At 43.7% G+C, this 24,851-nt stretch overlaps 1 protein-coding gene across 2 annotated transcripts in view; it reads right to left on the reverse strand.

Annotated features, from left to right (window-relative positions):
* Positions 1–330: 330 nt before the first annotated feature.
* Positions 331–24,851, reverse strand: part of LOC140899613 (disintegrin and metalloproteinase domain-containing protein 29-like) — a 56,566-nt gene continuing 32,045 nt past the window's right edge. Inside the window, exons 4-6 of one of the 2 annotated variants that reach the window (XM_073315539.1) lie at positions 19,418–19,535; positions 10,380–10,431; positions 331–467 (exon numbers count right to left, since the gene is read on the reverse strand). In XM_073315539.1, the coding sequence (XP_073171640.1) occupies positions 432–467; positions 10,380–10,431; positions 19,418–19,535 (206 nt within the window). In that variant the 3' untranslated portion in view covers positions 331–431. Of the gene's footprint in view, positions 468–9,003; positions 9,088–10,379; positions 10,432–19,417; positions 19,536–24,851 lie in introns of those variants that run through there. The other variant, XM_073315458.1, reaches the window with a different exon arrangement.

Consider the following 24,851-nt stretch of genomic DNA (forward strand, 5'->3'; position numbering starts at 1 on the left):
TGCATGAGGCACATACACACCTATAGTGGAATGCACATGTGTATGCACTCCAAGAAGAACAGCTAAGTTTCTGCTTCCTAGGGATAGAGAGTTCTAGGGATAAATCCTAGAGGACATGACCAGCTTAGAAGTAGGATGAGATTCTATGAAGTTCTGAGGAGACACTTATGTGAATACAGAAAGAAAAGCATAAATAAGGATAAAACCTGTTTATTCAAATTAAAAAGTGGAATAGAAGAACAAAATAAACTGACAGTTTAAAAAAAAAAGGAAATTCTTTATGAATCCCATGTCACTGGCAGTTTTGACGCATCACTATCTCAGCAGGGTTTCACATGTTCTTTCAGTGGCTGAACGGATAAGAAAACAATTGATTTTTCAAATGTCCAGTATCCTGTGTTTTGTTAAACAAATTGCTTCCCTTCTAATTTTTAGACCGAATACTGCTTTTTTTCCTTCAGGCTTTTCTAAAAAAACAAAACAGTAAAATGATTAAAGCATAGTCTATCTAACTGGCAAACTTTATGTAACCACATTTATCCTGCCTGCACTCATTCAGAATCTGGCATTCAGAGTTCTAAGCAGTCATATTCCCTATTGAAGAGGCAAAAGTCACATTTCCAGTTTTACTTTCACAAAGACCCTCTCTCAGGCACTATGATTTTATGTGCTACTGACTGATATGGAAACATTATTTGCTAAGCCTACCAGTTTCCCATGTGATATGAATTATTATGCCAAAACATTTTTTAAAAGCCCTTAAGAGACCTTCATGTTGTATAGCTAAGCACGCAAGTCAGGACATTTTCTTTCTTTCATTAGATTTATAATAAAAGTCTCACTATTCATCAATCTTCTCCCTTGGAAAATATTACAAAATTAAAATATAAATAACCACACAGTTCAGGGTATATAAGAGATATAAATAAATAAATACATAAAATGACAATAAAAAATACAGATGCCTCCAGGCCTCAGCCGGTAGCATACACAAGCTTAATTCTGCCCCTTGTGTGAGTGCCTTGGGATGTTGCATTGCATGTTCACATACTTGTTTTCAAATTTCATAGATCACTACACAGTTTTTCTACAAGTTTGTGTGTGTGTGTGTGTGTAGCATCTTGCAATGCATTTTTCATTCTTGAGTACTTACACTGATGTAAAATTTCCAGTATAATTTTATGCCCCAGGCCAGCAAGTAGCTCCATTAGGGAGAATGCCATGCCCATTCAAGCATAAACACAGGACTGGGCCCTTGGACTTTTTACATTACCTTTTACTCTTTTTTTATTTTCTCTATATTGCAATACCTTTGACAGTATCCAGATACACTGTGTTTTTATCCAACTAGCAGCACAGCCTTCCCTCTGTTTAGTTCAGGTGATGAAAAACTTAAATAAAAAGTAGGGCTGTCAACTAATTGCAGTTAACTCAAGCGATTAATGCAAAGCAAATTAACTGGTTTAAAAATAGTTGTGATTAATCGCAGTTTTAAAACACACTTTTAAACAACAATAGATTTTATTATAAATATTTTTGGATGTTTTTCTACATTTTCAAATACATTGATTTCAATTACAACACAGAATACAAAGTGTACAGTGCTCACTTTATATTATTATTTTTAATTACAAATATTTGCACTGTAAAAAGATAAAAGAAATAGTATTTTTCAATTCACATCAGACAAGTACGGTAATGCAATCTCTTTATCCTGAAAGTGCAACTTACAAATGTAGAGTTTTTTTTCCACATAACTGTACTCAAAAACAAAACAATGTGAAACGTTAGAGCCTAGAAATCCATTCAGTCCCACTTCTTGTTCAAGCCAATCGCTAAAACAAACATGTTTACATAATGCTGTCCACTTCTTATTTACAATGTCACCTGAAAATGAGAACAGGGGTTCGTTGGCATGACACTGTTGTAGCCAATTTGCAAGGTATTTATGTGCCAGATATGCTAAATATTTATATATCCCTTCATGCTTTGACTGTAGATTGCACTTTTTTTTACAGTGCAAATATTTGTAATAAAAATAATAATAAAAAGTGAGTACTGTGCGTTTTGTATTGTAATTCAAATCAATATATTTGAAAATATAGAAAAACACCCAAAATATTTATAATAAATTTAAATTGCTATTCTGTTATTGTTTAACAGTGTGATTAAAACTACCATTAATCATGACTATTTTAATCTTGCGATTGTGATTATTTTTTGTAATCATTTGATCACCCTAGTAAGAAGCTAAATTGCCTGTCAATGTAGGTGGCCTTGTAACATCTTTTAACATGGTTTTCATTCTTGAATACTTATGCTAATTTTGCTTACTTAAGTGTACTGTTGACCGAACCCATATACAGTGCTAAATATTTTCTTTTCAACCAGTAGTACAGTTCCCCTATGTTCACTTCAAGGGATGAAGCAATTATCTACATAGCTAAATTACCTGCAGACTTTATGGCCTATCTACATCACCAAGCTTTCACTGGTTCTTTAGGTTGTTACACATAATCTGTAATATGTGTTGTGCACATTTTACTTTGTCTTTTTCATCTAAATGACTCTCCTCTCTCCTGGCCCATGATTAACTTGCATACACAGTACTGCAAGCAGGGCCTTGTGTACTGTGCTGCAAGCTGTATCTCATTTCTATTGGCACCCCAGTTCAGCAGTCTAGAAATTCTGAGACAGCTTCAGGGAAATGAAGAAAATGACTGTTTCAAGTCCTTTGAAGATGTGGTGGTAAATTCTGGGTGATGCTACTGTTTCAGACTGTTTGCAGATTCAGGCATGGGCTGCACCACCTGAACCCTGTGGCCCAGGTCTGTTTATGGATTGCTTCCAGGAATGGAGGAAAGAGAAGAGGAGAAGAGAGGGTTACTCATCGTGTGCAGTAACTGAGTTTCTTTGAGATGGGTGTCTCTGTGGGTGCTCCACTTCAGATGAACGTGCATCCCTGCACCTGCAATCGGAGCATTTCAGCAGCAATGCCCATTTGGGTTGCACATGCGCTCTCCCCATCTCGCGCCACCTCGTGGCAGCTACATAACGCTGGGCGATCAAATCATCCTCAGTTCCTTCTCCATCACAGAATGTATATCTGAATTCCAAAGTAGAAGGGAGGAGGGCGGGTAGTGGAGGACCCACAGGGACACCCATCTCAAGGAACTTCAGTTACTGCACAAAGTGAGTAACCTTCTCTTCTTCAGGGAATGTCCATGTGGGTGCTCCACTTTAGGTGACTGTAGAGAAATGCCGCTCCCTGGAAGGATGGGGCTTCACAGTTGGATCTACAAATGGTGATAAGACAGTGAGTCCTAACAGAGCATCCTAGATTGAGTCTTGCTCAATTGTGTAATGCTCCATGAAGTTTTGGTTTGAGGCCCAGGTGGCTGCTTTACAAATGTCTGTTATGGTGTAGCGGGGTAGCCACCCTGCTCCTGCCCTGAAAGGGTTAAAGCCCGCCCTGGGAGTGGGCTGGGGCTGTGAGAAAAGGCTAGACGGATTGGGAACGCAGCCTCAGCTGGGGCCATGCCCCAATCAGGCCACAGCTGGCCCTATAAAAGGCCAGTGAGCCAGGAGCTGGGAGAGTCTCTCTCTAGCTGTAGAGAGAGAAGGACCTGGCTGCTTGGGAGCTGAGCAGGGTACTTAGAGTGGAGCAGGGCTGGGGGAAGGCCAGAGGAGCTGGGGAGCTCCAGCCTGGAAAACCCCCAAGCTGCAGGCCTTGCTAAAGGCCAGGAAAGGTACTTGGGTACAGAGGGAATAGGCAGAGGCAGCTGCTCCAACCCCCCTTGCCAATGATGAGTGGCTATTACAGACTGCAGTCTGCCCCAGTGAGCGGGGGCTAGATGGTGACTGGCAGTAGCCACTGAGGCAAGGTGGGGATAGAGGGTTGGGAGTTCCCCTGGGTGGGGAGACCCAGATTGTGGGTTACTGCTGGGGCAGAACTCCAGGGTAAAGGGCATTGGGGTCCGGGAGGGACACAGGGCCAGTGGCAGGCGAGACACCAGCCTGCAGAGGGCGCTCCGAAAGCTGGAAAGAGCTAATTCCTGAGATTACCAGCAGGATGCGCCACGCCGGTGAGTCCTCGCATCACTATATATGGGTACACTGTTTACGAAGGCTATCAAAGTGGAGAGCAATCGGGCAGCGTGTGTTCGAGCCCCTGGTGGTAGCAAAGATGAATGCACCCAGAAATCCATTTAGAGAGTCTCTGCTTGGATATGGCAGAGCCATGGCTGCACCTCTTTGCTTGCTTCACATTTACTGCTTGAAGTTTGTGTTCGTATAGCTTTAGAGTAGCGTTAGTTAGCTATAGCTATCCTCCTCTCTCCCCATTTATTTTCTTTCAATTTTTTAAAAATTATTATTAGTTAAGATTCCATTCACCCTTGTAGTGTAGTGTAGCTTTAACTTCCTTCACCTGGGAAAACGCTACTTCTGGGGCATGCCCGGATCACTGGGGTTTAAATGCTTTTCTTGCCAGGAGTTACGGGCACTCTCAATGTATCTGTTGTCTGGGTGAGATATACATACCTCAGAAGTGCCCCCATTGACACAATCTCAAGTCTCGCGCCAGAAAAGCAAGGAAGCTCAAGTTGAAACCTATCCTTATGGAAAAGTCACTGCTCCTGGCTTCCGACCCTGGACCACAGACCCTCCCCCAGGTACTGGTCTCTGCCAACCCCAGTAACAGCTTCCAACAGACATTCCCTGTCATCCTCACAGAGGAAATTACTGTCGTCAAAAAAGGTGGTTAAAAATCGAGCAACAACCTCCCCTTCCAGGGAATCAGCTAAAAAGAAACAATCACTAGCTCATTTGACACTCTCGGTATGGACCATGGTGCTGCTGAGCACCTACGAGTCAGTGGGATCCTCTGGTATCACTGATACTGCAGAACCCATAGACCCTAAGTGGATGGGCTTTGAGAGGAATGGCAAAGAGAAGTGTCCTTCCTCATCCATGGTACCCACAGAGCCGCTTAAATGTACCGCACCAGGCAGCTTAGTATCACTGCATTCCATGGTGCCACCTACTGGTCACCCTGTGCATAGCACAGCCACATTGGTACCAACAACCTCTACAATTTCAGTGGCATCACCACCAACATCCTCTGCGGCACCGATGCTCAGATTTCTTGTGATGGGGTGTCTGCCCCAAGCTGGCCCATAAGGGGTTAATAGAGCCCTAGGGAGGCTGCGCAGGAAGCAGCCAATCAGGGCTGGGCTTGCCCATATAAGAAGAGCTAGGGAGCACAGCACCTAGGGAGCAGAGTCACTCCCTGGAGCTTGAGGAGAGAGGTCGACTGGCTGCCTTGGAAGCTGAAGGCAGCAAGCACAATGGACAGAGCAGCGCTGCAGGCAGAGACCTGGGGAGCTAAAGGCAGCTCCATGCAGGTTGCAGGGATTTGCAGGCTGAGGCCCTCAGGCAAGGGCAAAGAAGGTGCTGGGGCCACAGGGAAGTGGCCCAGGAAAATCTACTGAGGAGTCAGAGGGAGCGCTGCAAGCAGCGGCCATCTATAGGGTCCCTGGGCTAGGACCCAAAGTAGTGGGCAGGCCTGGGTTACCCCCCACTCCCACAATTTGCTACTGAGGAAGTGGCTGGACTAAGGGACTGCAACATTCCCCTGGAAGGGGGGAGCACAGAGTGTGGCACAGCCAGAGGGCTGTGTCCTGAAGAGGATGCCATGGTCCTTGGTGCGACATAGGTCCAGGAGCTCAAGTGACAGTGGCGAGGCACAACCAGAAGAGGGCACGCTGGTGAACAGAGCTAATCCCTGGGACAGCCAGCAGGAGGAGTCGCAGTGGTGAGTCGCACCTGGCCACAGTTCTACAATTCCTTTTCCTGTTAGCTTCCTTTAATTCCTAAGGACCTGTTAGTCTCTGCAACACAGGAATCTCTCCTTCTTGGTAGTGATGTTACTCTGGCACACTCGGTACTGTTCCAATCTACACCACCATCCAAATCGACCCCTCCTTTTTCCAGTGAGGATAATGATGAGGAGGAAGGGGACATTTACTCCTCATGCCACTTCTCACCCATTCAGACAACCACTGGACGAGGTCCAATTGAAAAAAACTTGATTTCAGATGCTCTGTTAGGACTCACTGTCTTATCACTTGCAGATCCAACTCTGAAGTCCCATCTTTCCAATGAGGGGCAGTGCTCTTCAGTCACCTAAAATGGAGCACCCCTAGGGATACTCCTCAAAGAAGAAGAGAAGGTTACTCACCTTGTGCAGTAACTGAGTTTCTTCAAGATGGATGTCCCTCCCTCCTCCCCTCTACTTTGGAGATCAGATATGCACTCTGTGGTGGAGAAGGAACCTAGGGTGGTTTGGTTGCAAAGTGCCATGTAGTCACCAGGAGCAGTGCGAGATGGGGAGACCCAAGTGGTCACTGCTCCTGAAATTCTCCAATCCAAAGGCAGGAAAGCACATTCATCTAATGTGGAGCACCCACAGGGATATCCCTTGAAGGAAAGATTAAAGAGGAGGTGAAGGTGTAGAAAGACTGCTGTGGGTGGCCTATATTTCTCCCCTCCCCCTTGCAGAACAGATTGCTGAGAGGCTGTGTGTTCTGTCATAGAAGCAGCAAACTGAGCTGTGCAGCAGTTCCAAATTAATATAGAAAGCAATTTGGACAAAACAACAGTTTCAGCTATTTTGGTGGGTGTGGTTAAATCAGAAGTCAGACCCCTGACCAATGGATTTCTTTTTATGTGTGAGAACAGAATTTTAGAAACTAATCTTAGCATCTGGAGCAGGAGCTCCTTGGCAAATTCCACACCTACAGAATCATGGATTACATTGGACCTACTGTTCCCTCTAAGCTGTGTGCGTGTGTGTGCGCACACAGATCCTAAACCCCGCGCACACGGTGAAACACCGCGTGCACAAAAATTTGCACTGAAGCATAACAGTTTGCACAGAAGAAATTTTTTGCGCACACGGCCTGTCAAAAATTAGAGGGAACATTGATTGGACCCTGACTAAAATATGCTACATGCATATGTAAAGTTGCAACTGTGTGATTAATATTAGATTATTAGAAAAATAATAAAAAACCACGTAATTAAGTAATGTATAATAAAAATGTTCCCCCAACTGGGCAAAGTTAAGGTTGTGGTTGCAATTTTAACTTTGGCATCTGACTTTTGAGTATTTAGTCATGCAACCTTAACACTTCACTTTGAGTGACAAATGCTAGAATTATCATGCGCCCACTACTAAAACATCCTTGCAATTTCTAAATATTATAGGCGACCATTTCCTAACTCAGAGTGTTGCACTCAGCATGGGGAAGTTTTTTATTAGACCTCATCTTGACCAATAAAGAGGAACTGATCACAGAACTCAAAATTAATGCTAAATTAAGTACAAGAGATCATGACTTGGTCACCTTTATAATGTGCAAACAGAATAAAGTACAGACCAGTGATAGATATATATTTGATGCTCTAAGAGGTCTAGTTTCACAAAGCTGAAAACAATTATAAGCCAAAGCAGTTGGGAGGAAGAATGTAATCAGAAAAATGTGAATGATAATTGGGAACTGTTAAAGAACACTTTACTAAATGTCCCAAAAGCCACAAGCTCACAAACAACGAAGAAGACTGTATTGGTTAAAAAAAACAATCTTGCTTCGAGGGGAAGTGAAGGCAGCTGTGAAAAATAATATAAGAGAAGTTGAAAGTAATGAATATAAATCAGAAGCTAGAAATTGAAAATTGATAATGGAAGCAAAGGGACACAATTAGAAATACATGGCCAGCAGAGTTAAGGACAATGAGAAGGAGTTTTTAAAGTATATTAGCAACAAAAATAATGTTAATCATCACATTGGTTCATTACTAGATGAAATGGTAGAACTATCAATAATAATGCAGAAAAAGGTAGAAGTGTTCATAAATATTTCTGTTGTATACTCGGGTAAAAATAAAACAGATGATGTAGTCATTTCAAAGGAAATACTCCTTGCACTCCACTGTATCTCAGAAGGATGTTAAACAGCAGCTACTCAACAGTTAGATATTTTTAAACAAGCAGGTCTGGATAACTTGCACCCAAGAATTTTAAAAGAGCTGGGTGAGGAGCTTGCTGGACCATTAATGTTGATTTCCAATAAGTCTTGGAACACAGAGGAAATTCCAGAAGACTGGAAGAAAGCTAATGTTATGCCAATATTTAAAAACAGTAAACATGATGGATAAATCTAATAGTGTTGATGCAATATCCAGAGACTTCTGTAAGGCATTTGATCTGGTACCACATGATATTTTTGTAACAAATATGGCAATGTCCTGCACTATCTTTGGAAGATCTTACTGCATTAAGTGTATGTACCATTGTGGAACAGGGACTATAAGTAATACCATGGGAAAGGTAACTACAGTTCCTCCTGGAATTAAGAAAAATGGGGGGTAGAGAGGAAGATGGGTGATTAGGTAAATTCACTCAGATTGTAACACTTCCAGAGAAGTACACCTCCCTGGGTGATGCTTACATATACTAGTTCAAACTGGATTATCCAGAAGCCAACAGACAAAGAAAGGACTTTTGGATAAATAGCCTGTGTTTAAATTCACTCAGGGCCTTCTTTCTGATCCAGAAAATGAACAGGACCTTTTGTCCCCAGTGGGTGTGGGGAAGGTTTGGAAGAACTGATAGCTGCCATTGGGGTGGAGTTGGAGTGGGGTGACATCTGGTAAGCTTTTTAGCATGCGTGTAAATTCTTGTATTTTAATCTGTTTTTAATGCTTTCACCTTAAGAATAATGTGCTTGCTTAGAAAGGGCTGTGTGGTAACTTAGAACTGTGGGCAATTACAACTGTTCATAGCCTCTGAGGAGAAAACAAAGTGCAGACACAGGTCAGTTTAGGCCCTCTGGCTTGCTGGGAAACTCACAGTATAGGCAGGGAACAGTGCAGCTTGAGAAAACCCTGTTCAGGAGAAAGAGATGTAGGTCTATGTCCAAGAGAGATGACGGATGAAAAGCCAGGAGCCTACAATGGGTGCTGTTGCTAGACCATGAGTGGGAAGTACAGGTGCCCCAAAATGTGGCTATTTTGATTTAAAATCTAGAAAGATATAAAATCAACATGACACATATTAAATGGATTAAAAGATGCCTAATTATTAGGTCTCAAAGTAATTGTAAATGGGGAATCATCAGATGGGTGTGTTCAGGCCCGCCGACGGGGGAGGGCAAGGGGCAATTGCCCAGGGGCCTGGGAGATTTAAAAGGGCCCAGGGGGCCCTGGCTGCCACCACTGCTGTGGTAGTGGCGGTGGTAGCCGGGAGTCCCGGGCCCTTTTAAGTTGCCCGGCTGGGCTGCAGGGCTCCTACAGGCGCGCTGGACTGCTCCGAGTCCAGCGCTTTGGGGGCCCCGTGTGGGCCGGTGCAGTCGATATGGGAAGTAACGGCATCCCGGAAGTGACAAATCGTCACTTCTGCCCCAGAACCCTTCCCCTCAGGGTTGGCCCTGGCCCTGGCACCCAGAATTGCTTTCAGCGGGCCTGGGTGTGTTTCTAGTGGGTCCCACATGGATCAGTTCTTGGCTCTAATTTAACATTTTTATTAATGATCTGGAAGAAAACATAAAATCATCACTGATAAAGTTTACAGATCAAACAAAACATTGGGGGAATAGTAAATAACAAAGAGGACAGGTCACTGATACAGAATGATCTGGGCCATTTGGTAAGATGGGCACAAGTAAACAATATGCATTTTTAATATTGCTAAATATAGATGTATATATCTAGAAACAAAGAATGTAGGCTATATTTACAGAATGGGGGACTCTATCCTGAGAAGCAGTGATTCTGAAGAAGATATGGTGGTCCTCGTGGATAATTAGCTAAACGTGTGGCCAAAATGGATAATACAGTCCTGGGATGTATAAAGAGGGCTTTTTTCCTGCCAAATATCAAGTTGCTATCCCAAAATGTTCCTGTGCTATAACTGAGAGAAAGCTTGCAGATTTTTTTTTGCATTGGGAAAATGTGTTTCCAAATCTCCTTGTTTGTAAAATAGCTCAATGACTTTTTTGCTTAATCAAAAAAACAAAACAAAACCTAACCAACCAAAATAAAAGCAACCCATGGGGTTCAAAAAATTCACCCCCAAATGTGAATGTTTTGGAAAGCTACAAGGAGCTAAAAATAAAAGATTAAGATGGAATGGCTTTGGGAACCTTATCTGTAGCAGTTGCAATACTCATATTCTGGCTTTATTATTTTCAGCTCTCCATGATCATTTTTCAAATTGAAAAAAAGAAGAGAAATTTTGATCTTCCAGACTAGAAAATGCTCATGTGCTCTTCGCATATTAAAGAGTAACTGAAGTGAGCTATGTGAAAAACACTTACTGTGTCTGCAGCATCAGATCTACCTTCTGCTGTCTGTCTTTTTCTGGAGGGCCTACAATACAAACCACATGCTGTTTAGACAATTCAGTTTGTGAACAAGCTGAAACTGTAATTATTATGCATGGTTTTGAGAAGATGCTTCTAACATCTATCAAACCAGCTGTGTTACATGAAAGAATGTTAATTAATCATGTTTCTGCATTTCAGATTAAACCAGTCTAGCTGGATGGGTTGCTCTTTCACCTTAAGTAACTGGCATCAGTGTGCAAATGTTGGCTCCTGCCAGCCTCCATCTCTCTGGAATTCCTCACTCCAGGTTTTCCATAGCACTTGGTATAACCTTTGATCCCTGAAAGTGGATTGATGCTAAATTTAGGTTTGGCCAGAGGGAAAAATGCCAATAAACCCACTTAAAGCAGCAGAGCAGCCTACCAGCTGTGGAAGACTGGAGGCAGAAGGGAAACTGCGGCAGCTGAAGCACCCAATGCTAGAGCAGGTAAGATACTCCTACACTCACACACAAGTTTCTTATTACATCTGCAGTCATGATGCTATTATAATAGGTCCTGAACAAAGTAAAATAAGTGCACTCTGATGACCAGCGAAGCTAGTCTCTTTAGAATGTACCAGAAACCCATTTGGAGTCTTCATGATGTAATATCCAGAGACTTCTGTAAGGCACATCTCCCCAACACACACACCGTTTCCTCTGTCCTCCCACAAAATATGGGAGGCTAAGATCCTCTTGGGGACTATGACTAATAAATAGAGACCATGTTTGCTTGGCATGTATACAGTCCATAACAAAACTTGTACCCATCTCATCTGGAGCCTTGGAAACAGGGTCAACATAGGTCATACCACTGCAAGCACCTAAAAGGGCCAGGCAGCATCACACTGACATTCTGAGGGTCATCCAGATTTCCTGTCTGAGTCTGACAATAGAGAGGAAGTGATCTTCTGTGTGACATATGGTAGAATTCTCATGCTGCCAGTATTAAAACATTCTTCGAATTTCTAAACATAATCAATGACAATTTCCTAACTCAAAAAGTGTTGCAGCTAACATTGGGGAATTTTATATTAGACCTTGTCCTAACAACTAAAGAGGAACTAATCACAGAACTAAAAAATAATGGCAGGTGAGGTACAAGATCATGACTTGATCCCATTTATAATATGAAAGCAGAATAAAGTCAGATCAGTAATATAGACACATGGTGCTTTAATAGAGCCAATTCACAAATCTGAAAACAATTATGAGCCAAATCAGCTGGATGGAAGAATTTAATCAGAAAAATGTGACTGATAATTGGGAACCATTTAAGAATACCTTACTAGATGCCCCAAAAGTCACAATAAAGGAAGAAGGCAGTGCTGGTTAAAAAATCCACTCTAATTTAGAGAGGAAGTGAAAACAGCTGTAATAAATAACAAAATAATATATAACAAATGGAAGAAAGCGGAAGTTGAGAGTAAAGAATATAAATCAGAAGTTAGGAATATTTGAAAATTGATAAGGGAAGCAAAGGGACACAAGCAAAAATCTATGACCAGCAGGGGCAAAGACCATAAGAAAGAGTTTTTTAAATACAGTTGGAACAAAAATAATTCTGAAAATGGTATTGGTCTATTACTAGATGGAAATGGTAGATTATCAATAATAAGACAGAAAAGGCAGATATGCAAAAATTATCTCTGTTCTATATTTAGGTAAAAACATCTACAGTATCATCATATGGTGATTTTAGAAGCTTGGAGTCGTTCCTCCTTGTTTGCATCAGAGGAAGGCCCTCTGCCTCGCTACACCATCTAATGGCTAAGGGCCGATCAACAGGGGATTAGCACTCTATATTAGTAAAGAGTCTATAGCCAGCCCGCTGGCTAGGGCAGGCAGCAAACACATCCAGGCTCAGCCCTCTGGGCAGGGCCAAGCAATACTAAGTAGTCAGGCTCATGTCCTCTTGGTGGGGCAGAGCAAAAACAGTCTATAGCAGATGGCAGACAGTCAGGCTCCAGATGCCTGGATGGACACAGCAGAAGCAGTCTATCGCCCAGCTCTCTGACTGGGGAAGACAGCAAACAAATGCAGGCTATCCGACCTAAGGTGGGTAGGCTGCCATCCCAAGGATGGGGTTGGCAGCCTAATCCACCAGGTCCCAACCCAGGGCCTAACAGTGGTGGGGAATCCCACCACTTGGTCAACTGGGATCCTGCTGAAAAACGCTGACTGTGGCTTCAGCAAACACAACCAGACTAGTGTCTGGCTTCCCTGGGCTACTTTCTGTCCCTACTTGGTCACAGGGCTTTATCGCTCATGGGTCCTCGAGGTACTTGGCAGCCAGCAGTTCCAGCAGCTCCTCGTGGTATTCACCGAGTGGCAGCTCCTCCAGATATTTGCCAGGTGGCAGCTCCCCTGGATATTCCTCCAGAGACGGGTTGACACAGCTCAGTCCCTAGTTCATGGGCAAACAGCAAGGCAGCAGCGCCTGACTCTTTTGCTGGCTCTCCCTCAACTGAGCTGGAGGATCTGCCTCTTATACTTCCTGTTCCTCCCCTCTGCTTCTAGTGCAAGAGGTGGGCCTGGCCTGGCTCCACCAGGAGGTGGGGAGTGGTTCCTCCCTGTCTGTATCAGAAGGAGGCCACTCCACCTCGCTACAGTGATAACAACCTCTTTCCATTCCACTACTATCTATGGAAGATGTTAAACTGAAGCTACTAAAGTAAGCCATTTTAAAATTAGCAGGTCCAGCTAACTTCTGTCCAAGAGTTCTAAAAGAGCTAGCTGAGGAGCTTGCAGGTTTGTTAATGTTGATTCTTAATACGTTTTGGAGCACTGGGGAAGTTGCAGAATACTGAAAGAAAGCAAATGTGCCAATTTTAAAAAAGGGTGAACAGGACAGGCTTAATTATAGGCCTGTCAACTTGATGTTGATCCCAGGCATGATAATGGAGCGGCTGATATGAAGAATTGTGAACATAGTTCCTATTTTTAAGAAAGGAAAAAAAGTGATCCAGGTAACTACAGGCCTGTTAGTTTGACATCTGTAGTATCAAGGTCTTGGAAAAAAATTTGAAGGAGAAGGTAGTTAAGGACATTGAGGTCAACGGTAAATGGGACAAAATACAACATGGTTTTACAAAAGGTAGATCATGTCAAACCAACCTGATCTCCTTCTTTGAGAAAGTAACAGATTTTTTAGACACAGGAAACGCAGTGGATCTAATTTACCTAGATTTCAGTAAGGCATTTGATACGGTGCCACATGGGGAATTATTAGTTAAATTGGAAAAGATGGGGATCAATATGAAAATTGAAAGGTGGATAAGGAATTGGTTAAGGGGAGACTACAGCGGCTCACACTGAAAGATGGACTGTCAGGCTGGAGGGAGGTTACCAGTGGAATTCCTCAGGGATCGGTTTTGGGACCAATCTTATTTAATCTTTTTATTACTGACCTCGGCACAAAAAGTGGGAATGTGCTAATAAAGTTTGCGGATGATACAAAGCTGGGACGTATTGCCAATTTAGAGAAGGACCGGGATATCATACAGGAGGATCTGGATGACCTTGTAAACTGGAGTAATAGTAATAGGATGAAATTTAATAGTGAGAAGTGTAAGGTCATGCATTTAGGGATTAATAACAAGAATTTTAGTTATAAGCTGGGGACGCATCAATTAGAAGTAACGGAGAAGGACCTTGGAGTATTGGTTGACCACAGGATGACTATGAGTCATCAATGTGATATGGCCTTGAAAAAAGCTAATGCGGTCTTGGGATGCGTCAAGCGAGATAAGGCGGTGTTAATACCGTTATACAAGGCACTGGTGAGACCTCATCTGGAATACTGTGTGCAGTTCTGGTCTCCCATGTTTAAGAAGGATGAATTCAAACTGGAACAGGTACAGAGAAGGGCTACTAGGATGATCCGAGGAATGGAAAACCTGCCTTATGAAAGAAGACTCAAGGAGCTTGGCTTGTTTAGCCTAACCAACAGAAGGTTGAGGGGAGATATGATAGGGATAAATACCGGAGAGGGAGAAGAATTATTTAAGCTCAGTACCAATGTGGACACAAGAACAAATGGATATAAACTGGCCATCGGGGAGTTTAGACTTGAAATTAGACGAAGGTTTCTAACCATCAGAGGAGTGAAGTTCTGGAATAGCCTTCCAAGGGAAGCAGTGGGGGCAAAAGACTATCTGGCTTCAAGATTAAACTCAACAAGTTTAGGGAGGAGATGGTATGATGGGATAACATGATTTTGGCAATTAATTGATCTTTGACTATTAGTGGTAAATAGGCCCAATGGCGTGTGATTGGATGTTAGATGGGGTGGGATCTGAGTTACTACAGAGAATTCTTTCCTGGGTATCTGGCTGGTGAATCTTGCCCACATGCTCAGGGTTCAGCTGATCACCATATTTGGGGTCGGGAGAAATTTTCCTCCAGGGCAGATTGGAAGAGGCCCTGGGGGTTTTTTGCCTTCCTCTGTAACTTGGGTAACGGGTCACTTCCTGGAGGATTCTCAGCATCTTGAAGTCTTTAAACTATGATTTGAGGACTTCAATAGCTCAGACATAGGTAAGAGGTTTATTGCAGGAGTGGGTGGGTGAGATTCTGTGGCCTGCGTTGTGCAGGAGGTCAGACTAGAGGATCATAATGGTCCCTTCTTACCTTAATATCTATGAGTCTATGAATCTATGAGAAAGATTTGGGGGTCATGGTGTATAATCAGATAAACATAAGCTCCCTGTGTAATGCTGTGGCCAAAAAGTGCTAATGGGATCCTGGAATACATAAACAGGGGAATCTTGAGTAAGAGTAGAGAGATTATTTTTCTTCTTCTGCTGCTGGAATACTATGTCCAGTTCTGGTACCCACAATTTAAGAAGGCTATTGATAAATTGGAGAGGGTTCAGAGAAGAACCAAGAGAATGATTAAAGGATTAGAAAAATATGTCTCAGTGATAGACTCGAAGTTCAAACTATTTAGTTTAACAAAGAGAAGGTAACATGGTGAGTTGATTTCAATGTATAAGTATCTACAAGGGGAACAAATATTTAATAACGAGCTCTTAAATCTAGCACAAAAAGGTGTAACAGGATCCAATGGCTGGAAGTCAGAGCTAGACAAATTTAGAGTGGAAATAAGGCATACATTTTTAACTGTGAAGGTAATTAACCATTGGAACAATTTATCAAGGGTCACAATGAATTCTCCATCACTGGCAATTTTAAAATCAAGATTGTATGTTTTTCTAAAAGATCTGCTCTAGGAATTATTTTGGGGAAGTTCTATGGCCTGTATTATGGATGAGGTCAGACTAGATGATCAAAATGGTCTCTTCTGGCTTTGGAATTTATGAATCTATGAATCTATAAGTATGCCCTTGTCCTCACACTGTCCACCCACATTCTGATAAATTATCTGCATGCTGCAGGTGGACTTTCCCAGGTTCGTCTTGAGACTGAGCCTTCTGACCAGGTCTAGAAGCATGGTGGTTGCTTCCTGTGTTTCCTGGTAAGATTGTCTCTTTAAAAGCCAATTGTCCAAGTAAAGGTACATCACCATCCGTGTTGATTAAAATAAACTTCCACACCTACAATACCTCAATGAAAACTCTCAGTACTGCCAAGAGTCCAAAGGGAAGGACCCGATACTGGTAGTGTTGCTGGCTGGCCATGAACCTTAGGAATCTCATGTGTGCTGGTTGAGTATTCACATGGAAGTAGACGTCTCTAAGATCAAGGACCATGGATCAAGGACCATGGATCAAGGACCATGAACCAATTTCCTGGATTTAGAGAAGGCATAATATGCAACAAGGTCACCATTCTGAACTTCAGCTTGCAGATAAATTTGTTCAGTTCCTTGCAGCCCAAGATGGGTCCCTGTCTTTTTAGGACAAGGAAGTACCTTGAATAAACCCCTTTCCCTTTCTTGCTGAAGGTGCTAGTTCTTTTGCTCCTGTTTTGAGGAGTGACTACCTCCTGCAGAAGAATAGGTTAGTCCATTTCAGGTGCGCATACGCCTCTTGAGCCCTTAATCGGAGATTTTCCATTAGCAGTGTCCATTCAGCCTGCGTGTGCATACTATGCACTCTTGTGCTGCACACTGAGGATATATAGAGCTGTACGGGAGAACTGCATTCTGTTCCTTCTCCATCCAAACATCCTACTGAGAACAGTCTGAAGTAGAGGAGAAGGGAAAATAGTGGAGCACCCACAGGGGGACACATCTCGAAGAACTGCAGTTATGGCATAAGTTGAGAAACCTCTTCTTCACGTAGTGTCTCTATAGGTGCTCCACTTTGGGTGGCTCCTGAGCTGTATCCCTAGAAGGAGGAGGGAGCTTTAGAACTAAGCGCAGAACTGACAATAGTACCTCATTACTGAGTGCCGCCTTGGATCAGGTGGCATGGATCAAGGCATAGTGCTTAGAAAATGTATGTAATGGAGCCCATGTAGCAGCCCTACAATATCTCAGATACTGGAACATTTTTGAGTAATTATTCCTTCCTGTTTATGGATGTAGAATATGCAGGCCATATTGGCCATCATGATCTAACTGATTTGCCCCATTGAGAGGCGAGAAATGAAGGCAAGCATTCCTGACAGCCCTAATTTCCAAAAGGTAGATGTGGAGATTGGTTTCCTGAGGTGACCATCTACCCTGAGTTGTGAGAGTATTGAGGTGAGCTCCCTATCTCAAGAGAGATGTATCCTTTGTGAAGGTTGTTGTTGGAGGTGGGAGAATGAAAAGAATACCAGCACAGACATTGAATTGATTTTTTTACCAGTCTAGGGAGTTCTTCATGGGGAGGGAAAACATGACTTGCCTGCTCAGAAAACAGGCCATTCTGAGCCAGCTCTGGAAGCAGCGGATGCATAGTTTTGCATGATCAGTCACGAAGGTGCAGGCTTCCATATGACCCAGGAGCTGTACACAATTCCTTACTGCAGTTCATGGACTCCCCTGAATGGTCCTGACTAGATATGCTAATGTTATGAATCTGTCGGTGGGGAGGTAGACCCTGGCTGTCAGTGAATCCAAGTATGCCCCATGAATTGTATTTTCAGTACACGGTGGTATGTTGGTACCAGGGAAAAAGACAATATAGAGGACAAGTGGGATACCAAAAGACCCTGCGTACCTATGTGCAGTGGAGAGTCAGGTTCATCTGAGACAAAGAGGTCTTTAGGAAAGCTAAACTCCTCCAGGACCAGAGGTCAGCTGAATAGAGGGGGGACTAGTTAGAGTTTAAGCCAATCGGGGTAAGTACCGGTGCTACTCTGGTCTTTGGGGGCATCTGGTGCTCCGACTGCACAGTAGTTGTCTGTGATTCAGAGGCCATGGATGGTGTGGAGGGTGCAGAGGTCAGTACTGAGACTTTCGAAACATCAGAGTGTCTCTTGTATGGTTTCTTTGGTACTGGACACACGGCATGGGTCAATTGGTGGTTCCCAGCAGTATTGGGTACCAGGAGACTTAGAGCTACTGGAAGCCTTTTTTTTAGGTGGCACTGGGCACTCAATACTGAAGGAGCTTGGAGCCTCAACAACACTTCTTTTTTGGGCATCAATTCTCTGAAGTGATCTAGGTCTCTTGGTGCTGACAACTCTCAGAGGATAATTGGAAAACAACTTATTTGAAGCCTTAGAGGAGTCTCCCATGGTCTCTTCCCAAGAAGGCCTATCAGGAGAATAGGCTGCAGTGAAAGTCAACAGGGACTTCAGTTACCGAAGACTGTTATATGTGGGGATTGTGCAGGCCTGGGTCTGATGAGGATCACAGGGAGTACCCACTCTAAGTGTCATCTACCTGTTCTTCCTAGACCTGCTCCCAAAACCAATACAGATTTGGCACCTAGAAAGGCAGTAGATATAGCTAGCATGCCCATCACTAATGGGAAGTCTGTGTATGTCTCTTGGCTTTCACTAGAGGTACCCCTGAAAAGTTAAACTGTAAACCAGAAGGCTCACACCTTCAGTGGGAATCTGGGGAATGTGCTAAAGCTGTTGGGGACACTGCACTAGTTTTAGGACCTAGACATTTAGACTGCAGAGGTCACCGCTGCCAAGAGGGGTCTCCTACTTGAGGTCTGCTCCAGGAGTGTGTGGCCAGAGGCACAAAGCCAGGAACAGTGCCTAACTCAACCCTGTTCCAGCAAGCAAAAGGCACATGGGATTCAATTTGTGGATTAAAAGTGGGCAAAAAGAGGAAGTGTGTGAGGGAGTCTCTTTCTGTTAAAACTTTCATGGTTTTGAGAATATTTAATCCCAAAACTGGACAAAATGTCAAAACCACAAAAAAAAAAATTGAAGTAAGGACTTGGAAGAAAAATTCCACTTTGAGACAACCAAAACATAACTTCTTAGCTTCCCAGCTACCCACAAGGAAGGTTCAAGTCAATTTCACAATAAATTGACAAGAAGCCTCCAGCCCTGCTGCTGGAGAGGCAGAGAGCCCCTTCTCTCTGTTTCCCTGCCAATCCCCTCAAGTTCCCAGAGCAAGTAAGGTGGTGCTCTGCCTGTCTGTCCCCTAGAGCCAGTTGGGAAAGTGGGGAGGCAGAGCTTCTGATGCAGAAACTATCTGTCCCTCTGGAGCTATGGGAAAGGTGGGAAGGTAAAGAACACCAGTGCTGTCCTTCCCCATCCCCTGGCACTGTGGGGAGATGGTGATTGATGAAGGTTTCATTGAATCTGTACTAGATTTGATGAAACGTTTTAATCTGCCTAACTGGCATTTTCTGACTAAACTAAGTTTTGGCAGAAAATTTCCAGCTGGCTCTAAATTAGATTACCTCACAGCAGTCTGGTGAGTGTCCAGTAGTGGGGAGCCCATCAGTCTGTGACAGCACCCTAGGCTAATAATGGACCAGTTAGGAAGTGTAACAGAGGTGCTTTTGCAGGTGACCAGCAATGCTTGGCAAGTTTACAGCCAAGTGTAACACTGGGGGAGCTGGGATTAGAAATAAGTAAGTGTCATAACCTTATCATATAGTGTAAATATGAATGGAATTTTACTTACCTGCTAAAGACCCGAGCAATTTGAGTTCTTTTATGCACAGCAAAGCTGAGAACCAGAAGAAGAAGAAGTATGCTTCCAATTGCTATTCCCATGATGATGACAATGTCACTATTGGACACTTGGAAAGAAACAGACACAGAACATTACACTTTGTTTGCACTTAGGACTTACTCATACAACTGTAACAAACATTTCCGTGTAAACAGAAGCTTGTCCCTGTATGAAGTGTACATGCCTCACACACACATACAGCTATCTCGTACGTACATTGACAATACTAGCAAAGAGGGCCTCCACATTTGTTTGGTCTGCAGAAAAGGTGCCAGCATTGATGCTTGTTTCTGCTGTGCGTCCCCCCTAGTCATGGATGCCATGTGCTGGCAGCACGTGGGCATGCTGTGTGGTTGGCTTATTGCACATGAATTATGATGCAATATAGCTGACCAAAAAAAAGCTAATGCAGTTTCAGGTTGTGTACGCACAAGCATCAGATCATGGAGTAAGGAAAGAATACTTCTTTTCCATATGGGTTTAGAGTGACCACACCTGGAATTGAGTTCATTGTTCAGCACTACAGTTACAGAAGGATATTTACAGATTAGGGGGAGTGAAAAAAAAATAACGAAACTATCAGGGATCTTGAGGGTTTGATTCACAAGGAAAAAGTAACAGAGGTACAGGCTTGGTTGAGCAACAACTAAGGGGGATAATGGCAACAGTCTACAACTATGTAAGTGTTCTCAAATGAGAATGCTCTGCTTCTCCCAACCCTGGTAATTCAACCAGAGCACCCCAGCAAATGTTAGCTGCCGCTGTAAGAGAGGCAGTCTCTCGAAACCTGGATTCCAGGCTAGACAGAGCTTTAAATGTCATACCCAACATCCAGAACTGCAGCCACAAATGAACAGATACCTAGGACAGATCACACAACATTCCTGTCACATGCTAATAGGCGAGCCACTGCCTTCTGCACCAACTACCTTCTGGGGGGCAGACTGGGATCCACAGGAAGCATGGAAGGAGTATATAGGCCAGACAGGGTCCCTCCCTGTGACCACCCCATGGACAGAAAAACGCTTCTCTAAAGCAGTGGCACTAACAGCCAAGGCGCCACATGGGTGATACATACACTACAGAGCAACTGCCTGAACTCATGTCTCTGGCTGCCTCCAGCTATCGCCATGATGTCAGCAGCACCAGTGTGTGTGTAAAATGCGTATCTGTGCAGGAGAGAGAGGACTGAATGGAAGTGTGTTGAAGTTGCTGGAGGAGAGGCTAGGAATTGCTGTGTGGAGGGAGAAAGAACATTTATTCACCTTAAAGTAACTTTGCTAAATCAAGGGTAGTAATATACTGTGCCTCTCCCAGGTGGTCTACCTGCGGCATTGGTTATGTGTTGAATTGGAAAATTACATTGACCCTCCGGAAGTTGATACAGAACTGCCAGGTCCCGTCCGGCTTGGGGACAAGCACAATAGGGCTCTGCCACTTCTGGAGGATCGCTTGATGACCCCAAGTTCCAACATAGCTTGGATCTCCTGTTCCACCACTTCTTACTAGTCGCGCAAGAGCGGCTGGGTTGTTCCATGGATGACCTCTCTGGGGTTGGTGCAGATGGTGTGGCAGACCTGGGTGGTCTCCCCCAGCATGGCTGTGAAAGTCCTAGGCAAAGCCTCAGTGAGACACCAGGCTTGCTTCAGATGGTCCTCTAAAAGTGTATCCCTGAGCAGGGGTGTCTCCGGTTCTGTTTCCATGATGGCCTGTGGCCCCAGTTTGTGTTCCAGGGGGTAGAGGATCATCAATAGCCCTTCTCTTTCGTGCCAGGGTTTCAGAAGATGAATGTGGAAAATCTGGCACTTCTTTTTCTAGTTGGGCTGTTGGACCTCACAGTTGACAAGGCCTGTCTGGCAGATCATCTCATACAGATCCTGCCAGCAAGCTAGCAATTTTGACTCCTTGGAGGGGAGCAGTACAAGGACCTGATCTCCTGGTTCGAAGGTCTGCACTTGTGTGCCCTGATTATATCCTCTCATCTGGGCTCCTTGGACAGCTCAGAGGCTCTGTTTTATGTGGAGTTCTTGGAGCTGTATTACATATTGGAGTAAACCCTTGGTCTGGGACAGTGTCTGCTCTCATGTCTCCCTCATGAGATCCAGCAATCCCCGTAGCTGGCGGCTACATAGCAGCTCAAATGGAGAAAATTTAGTGAAGGCCTGTAGCACCTCCCAAATGGCGAGTAATGGGGAAGAAGAAGCTGCTCCCACCAGTGAAGTTCTTCCAGTGGAAACTTCCAGAGAATGCTTTTTAATATTGGGTTGGACTGCTCAATCAAACCATCTGTCTGCGGACGATATATGGATGTCCGGAGTCTTTTGATTCCCACGAGGCCACAAACCTCTCCAAGGAGTCAGGACATAAAATTCGTGTTCTGGTTGGTCAGAATCTCACGGGGCAGGCCCACCTGGGTGAAGATCTTTAGGAGTTCTGCTGCAATGAAGGAGGGCTGTGGCACTCCTCAGTGGCATGGCCTCGGAGAAGCAAGTGGCATCTCCTCTATAAAAAAGGTGTATCGGAAGCTCATGGCACTCTTCGCGAGGGGCCCCACCAAGCCTATGGCCACCCTCCTGGAGTGATGAGTGTGTATTAGGTATATAAGTAAAGCATGGCTGAAACACAATGCCTATAGCAGTGGAAGGCAACCTGCGGCCCATGGGCTGCACGTGGCCCGTCAAGCTAATCCTCTGGCGGGCCACAAGACAGTTTGTTTACATTGACCATCCACAGGCATGGCTGCCCGCAGCTCCCAGTGGCTGCCGTTTGCCATTCCCAGCCAATGGGAGCTGTGGGAAGCGGCAGCTAGCACGTCCCTGAGGCCCACCACTGGCCTATAGGCCGACACCTGTAAGATTTTATCTTAGACATAGTAGGCCAGGCTTAAGAATGCTTGACATGAGTGGGTGGCCTAGGAATAACCCCATGCCAGCAAGGTCACAAGGTTACTGCATAAGATGTGCAAACATGCGATGTTATGGAAACATGCATTGCAATGTATTTTCCAAGACCATGAGACACCTGATTGTAACATCTTTGAATGTCTCTCCTGACCACATCCCAATGCCGCACCCCAATATTCATGGGGTGTGGAAGTACCAAAAAGGAAAAGAGGATTGACATCTTCATGCATATGAATAAGATGTTAGGTGTGGTCAGAATGACAAAATAAAAGAGGGTTACCTGGTTGGGTAAAAGTGGAAAAAACCAAGGTCTGGTTTCACAGGAAACCCCATCAGGAAACATCCTGTGACACTGCACCCCATATTATTCACAGTGATATTATTATGATATGATTATGACATAATTATAATGTATTTTATGCAAGATAAGTCATGTGAGATGTCATTGAAAATGTTACTTGCTGACTATGATTATCCTGTTTGTATACATATATCATTTTTGTATCTGAATTTGTGAATATTGACTAAATATCTGTATTTCAAAATGCAGTTACATCTGGAGAATGCCCACTAGACAAGAGGCTTTCATTCTAGATAGCTGGGTGAGGAAGGGCCTATTCAGGGCAATGAGCTATTAGGAAAAAACAATAGGCCTTAGCAGAAGCTTATCTCCCACCTGGGAAGCCTTCTTGAGAATGCTACTGACAGCCTATGAGTAATGGCTGCTATGACTCTACAAAGACATTCAATGTAACCACATGTCTCTAGACTCCATCTGTTTTTCCACAGACCGGTCTGGGAACTAAGCTTTGAAACAAAGGGTTCCCGCCATATGCAAAAGCTATATAAGGCGGGGAGTGACATCATCTGGTGTTCTTCACTCCTCACACAAGATGACTCCTGGAAACAACTGACGAACAAAGACTGAACTGAGGGGAAGTGCTGGACCCCAGCTACAGGGATTTTTAGCCTGTGAATGGAACACATGGGGATTCCAAGCTGTAAGCAAGTGCAAATTGCCCCTTAAGAATCTGCAGCTTGCTTGTATCATCTCTTAAAATGAGGCTTTGTACTTGTGTGTCTGTGGTCATTACCCTTGGACTTCATGTGTTCCTAGAGCCTCCAAATTTGAGAAAAGCACCAGATGCAATTTCACTCTGTTGAGCTTGAAGACGAACCCAAGGTTGTGTAGTAATCAACAATACATTTACTTTAAATACAATAGAAAGCTACCTACTCAATCCTTCAGGGACCACTCATGAATCTAAGAACTGTCCCTGTTGAGACAGTCTGCTAGCACATTGTTTTCCCAGGCTAAATGTAGGGCCACTGGATAGATCTCCTGAAGGATGCATCAATCCCATACTCTGACTGCTTTAGCACATAACTGGAAGGAATGATGTCCCCCCGTCTGTTCACATACATAGTAGTTGTATTGTCCATTGCCACATGTACCACACTCTCTTGTACATGGGGGAGAAACGAACTGAGACCCAAATGGATGGTTCTTACTTCCAAGACACTGATGTGAAAGTTCTTTTCTTGAAAAGTCCAGTGACCCTGGATTGTAAACTGAATTAAAGGGGCTCCCCATCCAGTACCGGATGTATTTGATCTTATTGTAACCAACAGTGAAGGGTGAATGAATAGGACGCCCTCTGAGAATATTTGATCTCTTTGTCCTCCACATCAATGAATCCAGAACATCCCAAAGAATGGTGACAAATATATGAAGACTGTCCCGACTGCATGTGCAAACTGGGAACATCCAATGCTGCACTGGGTGCATTCTGAGATGAGCAAAGGGGATTACATAAGTGGAAGTTGCCATCAAACTCATGAGAATGAGAAAGAGGATCCAGTATTGACAGACTCAATTTTGCAGAATCACTTGTTATAGACTGTCTTCTGGAGGAAAAGCTCTTCCTTCTACTGAGTCCAGTATAGAACCTATAAAAGGGATTCTCTGAGTTGGACAGATATTTGACTTCTTGCCATTGAGAAGCAAACCCAGATCCAAAAGGACAGAGATTGTAACTTTGATGTGGAGTGACAGATCCTCATGTGTAGCACTTTTCAGTAACCGATAGTTCAAATATGAGTAAACAAAAATAGCAGCACATCTGAGAAAACAGGGTAAGACAGAAATACACTTTGAAAAGACTCTTAGTGAAGATGATAGGCTTAAAAGGAGTACCTTATACTGGAAATGGGACCTTGCCACAGCAAAATGCAGGTATTTTCAATGACTGGGTCAGATGTAAAAATGAAAATAAGCATTCTTGAAATCAGGATTGGTGGTATCAATGTAAGTGAGGAAAGTATGGAGGCCAGGGTTAAAAAATGAAACCAGAATTTCCACATGTACTTGTTCAATTTTCTGAAATCTAAAATCAGACCAAGAACCCCATCTTTTTTTCTGTTTCAGGAAGAGATGTTCAGATACAGCCTCTACAGCTCCTACCTAGAGCAGCTTGTGA

Source organism: Lepidochelys kempii, chromosome 1 (assembly GCF_965140265.1).
Source record: "Lepidochelys kempii isolate rLepKem1 chromosome 1, rLepKem1.hap2, whole genome shotgun sequence".
Taxonomy (NCBI): domain Eukaryota; kingdom Metazoa; phylum Chordata; order Testudines; family Cheloniidae; genus Lepidochelys; species Lepidochelys kempii.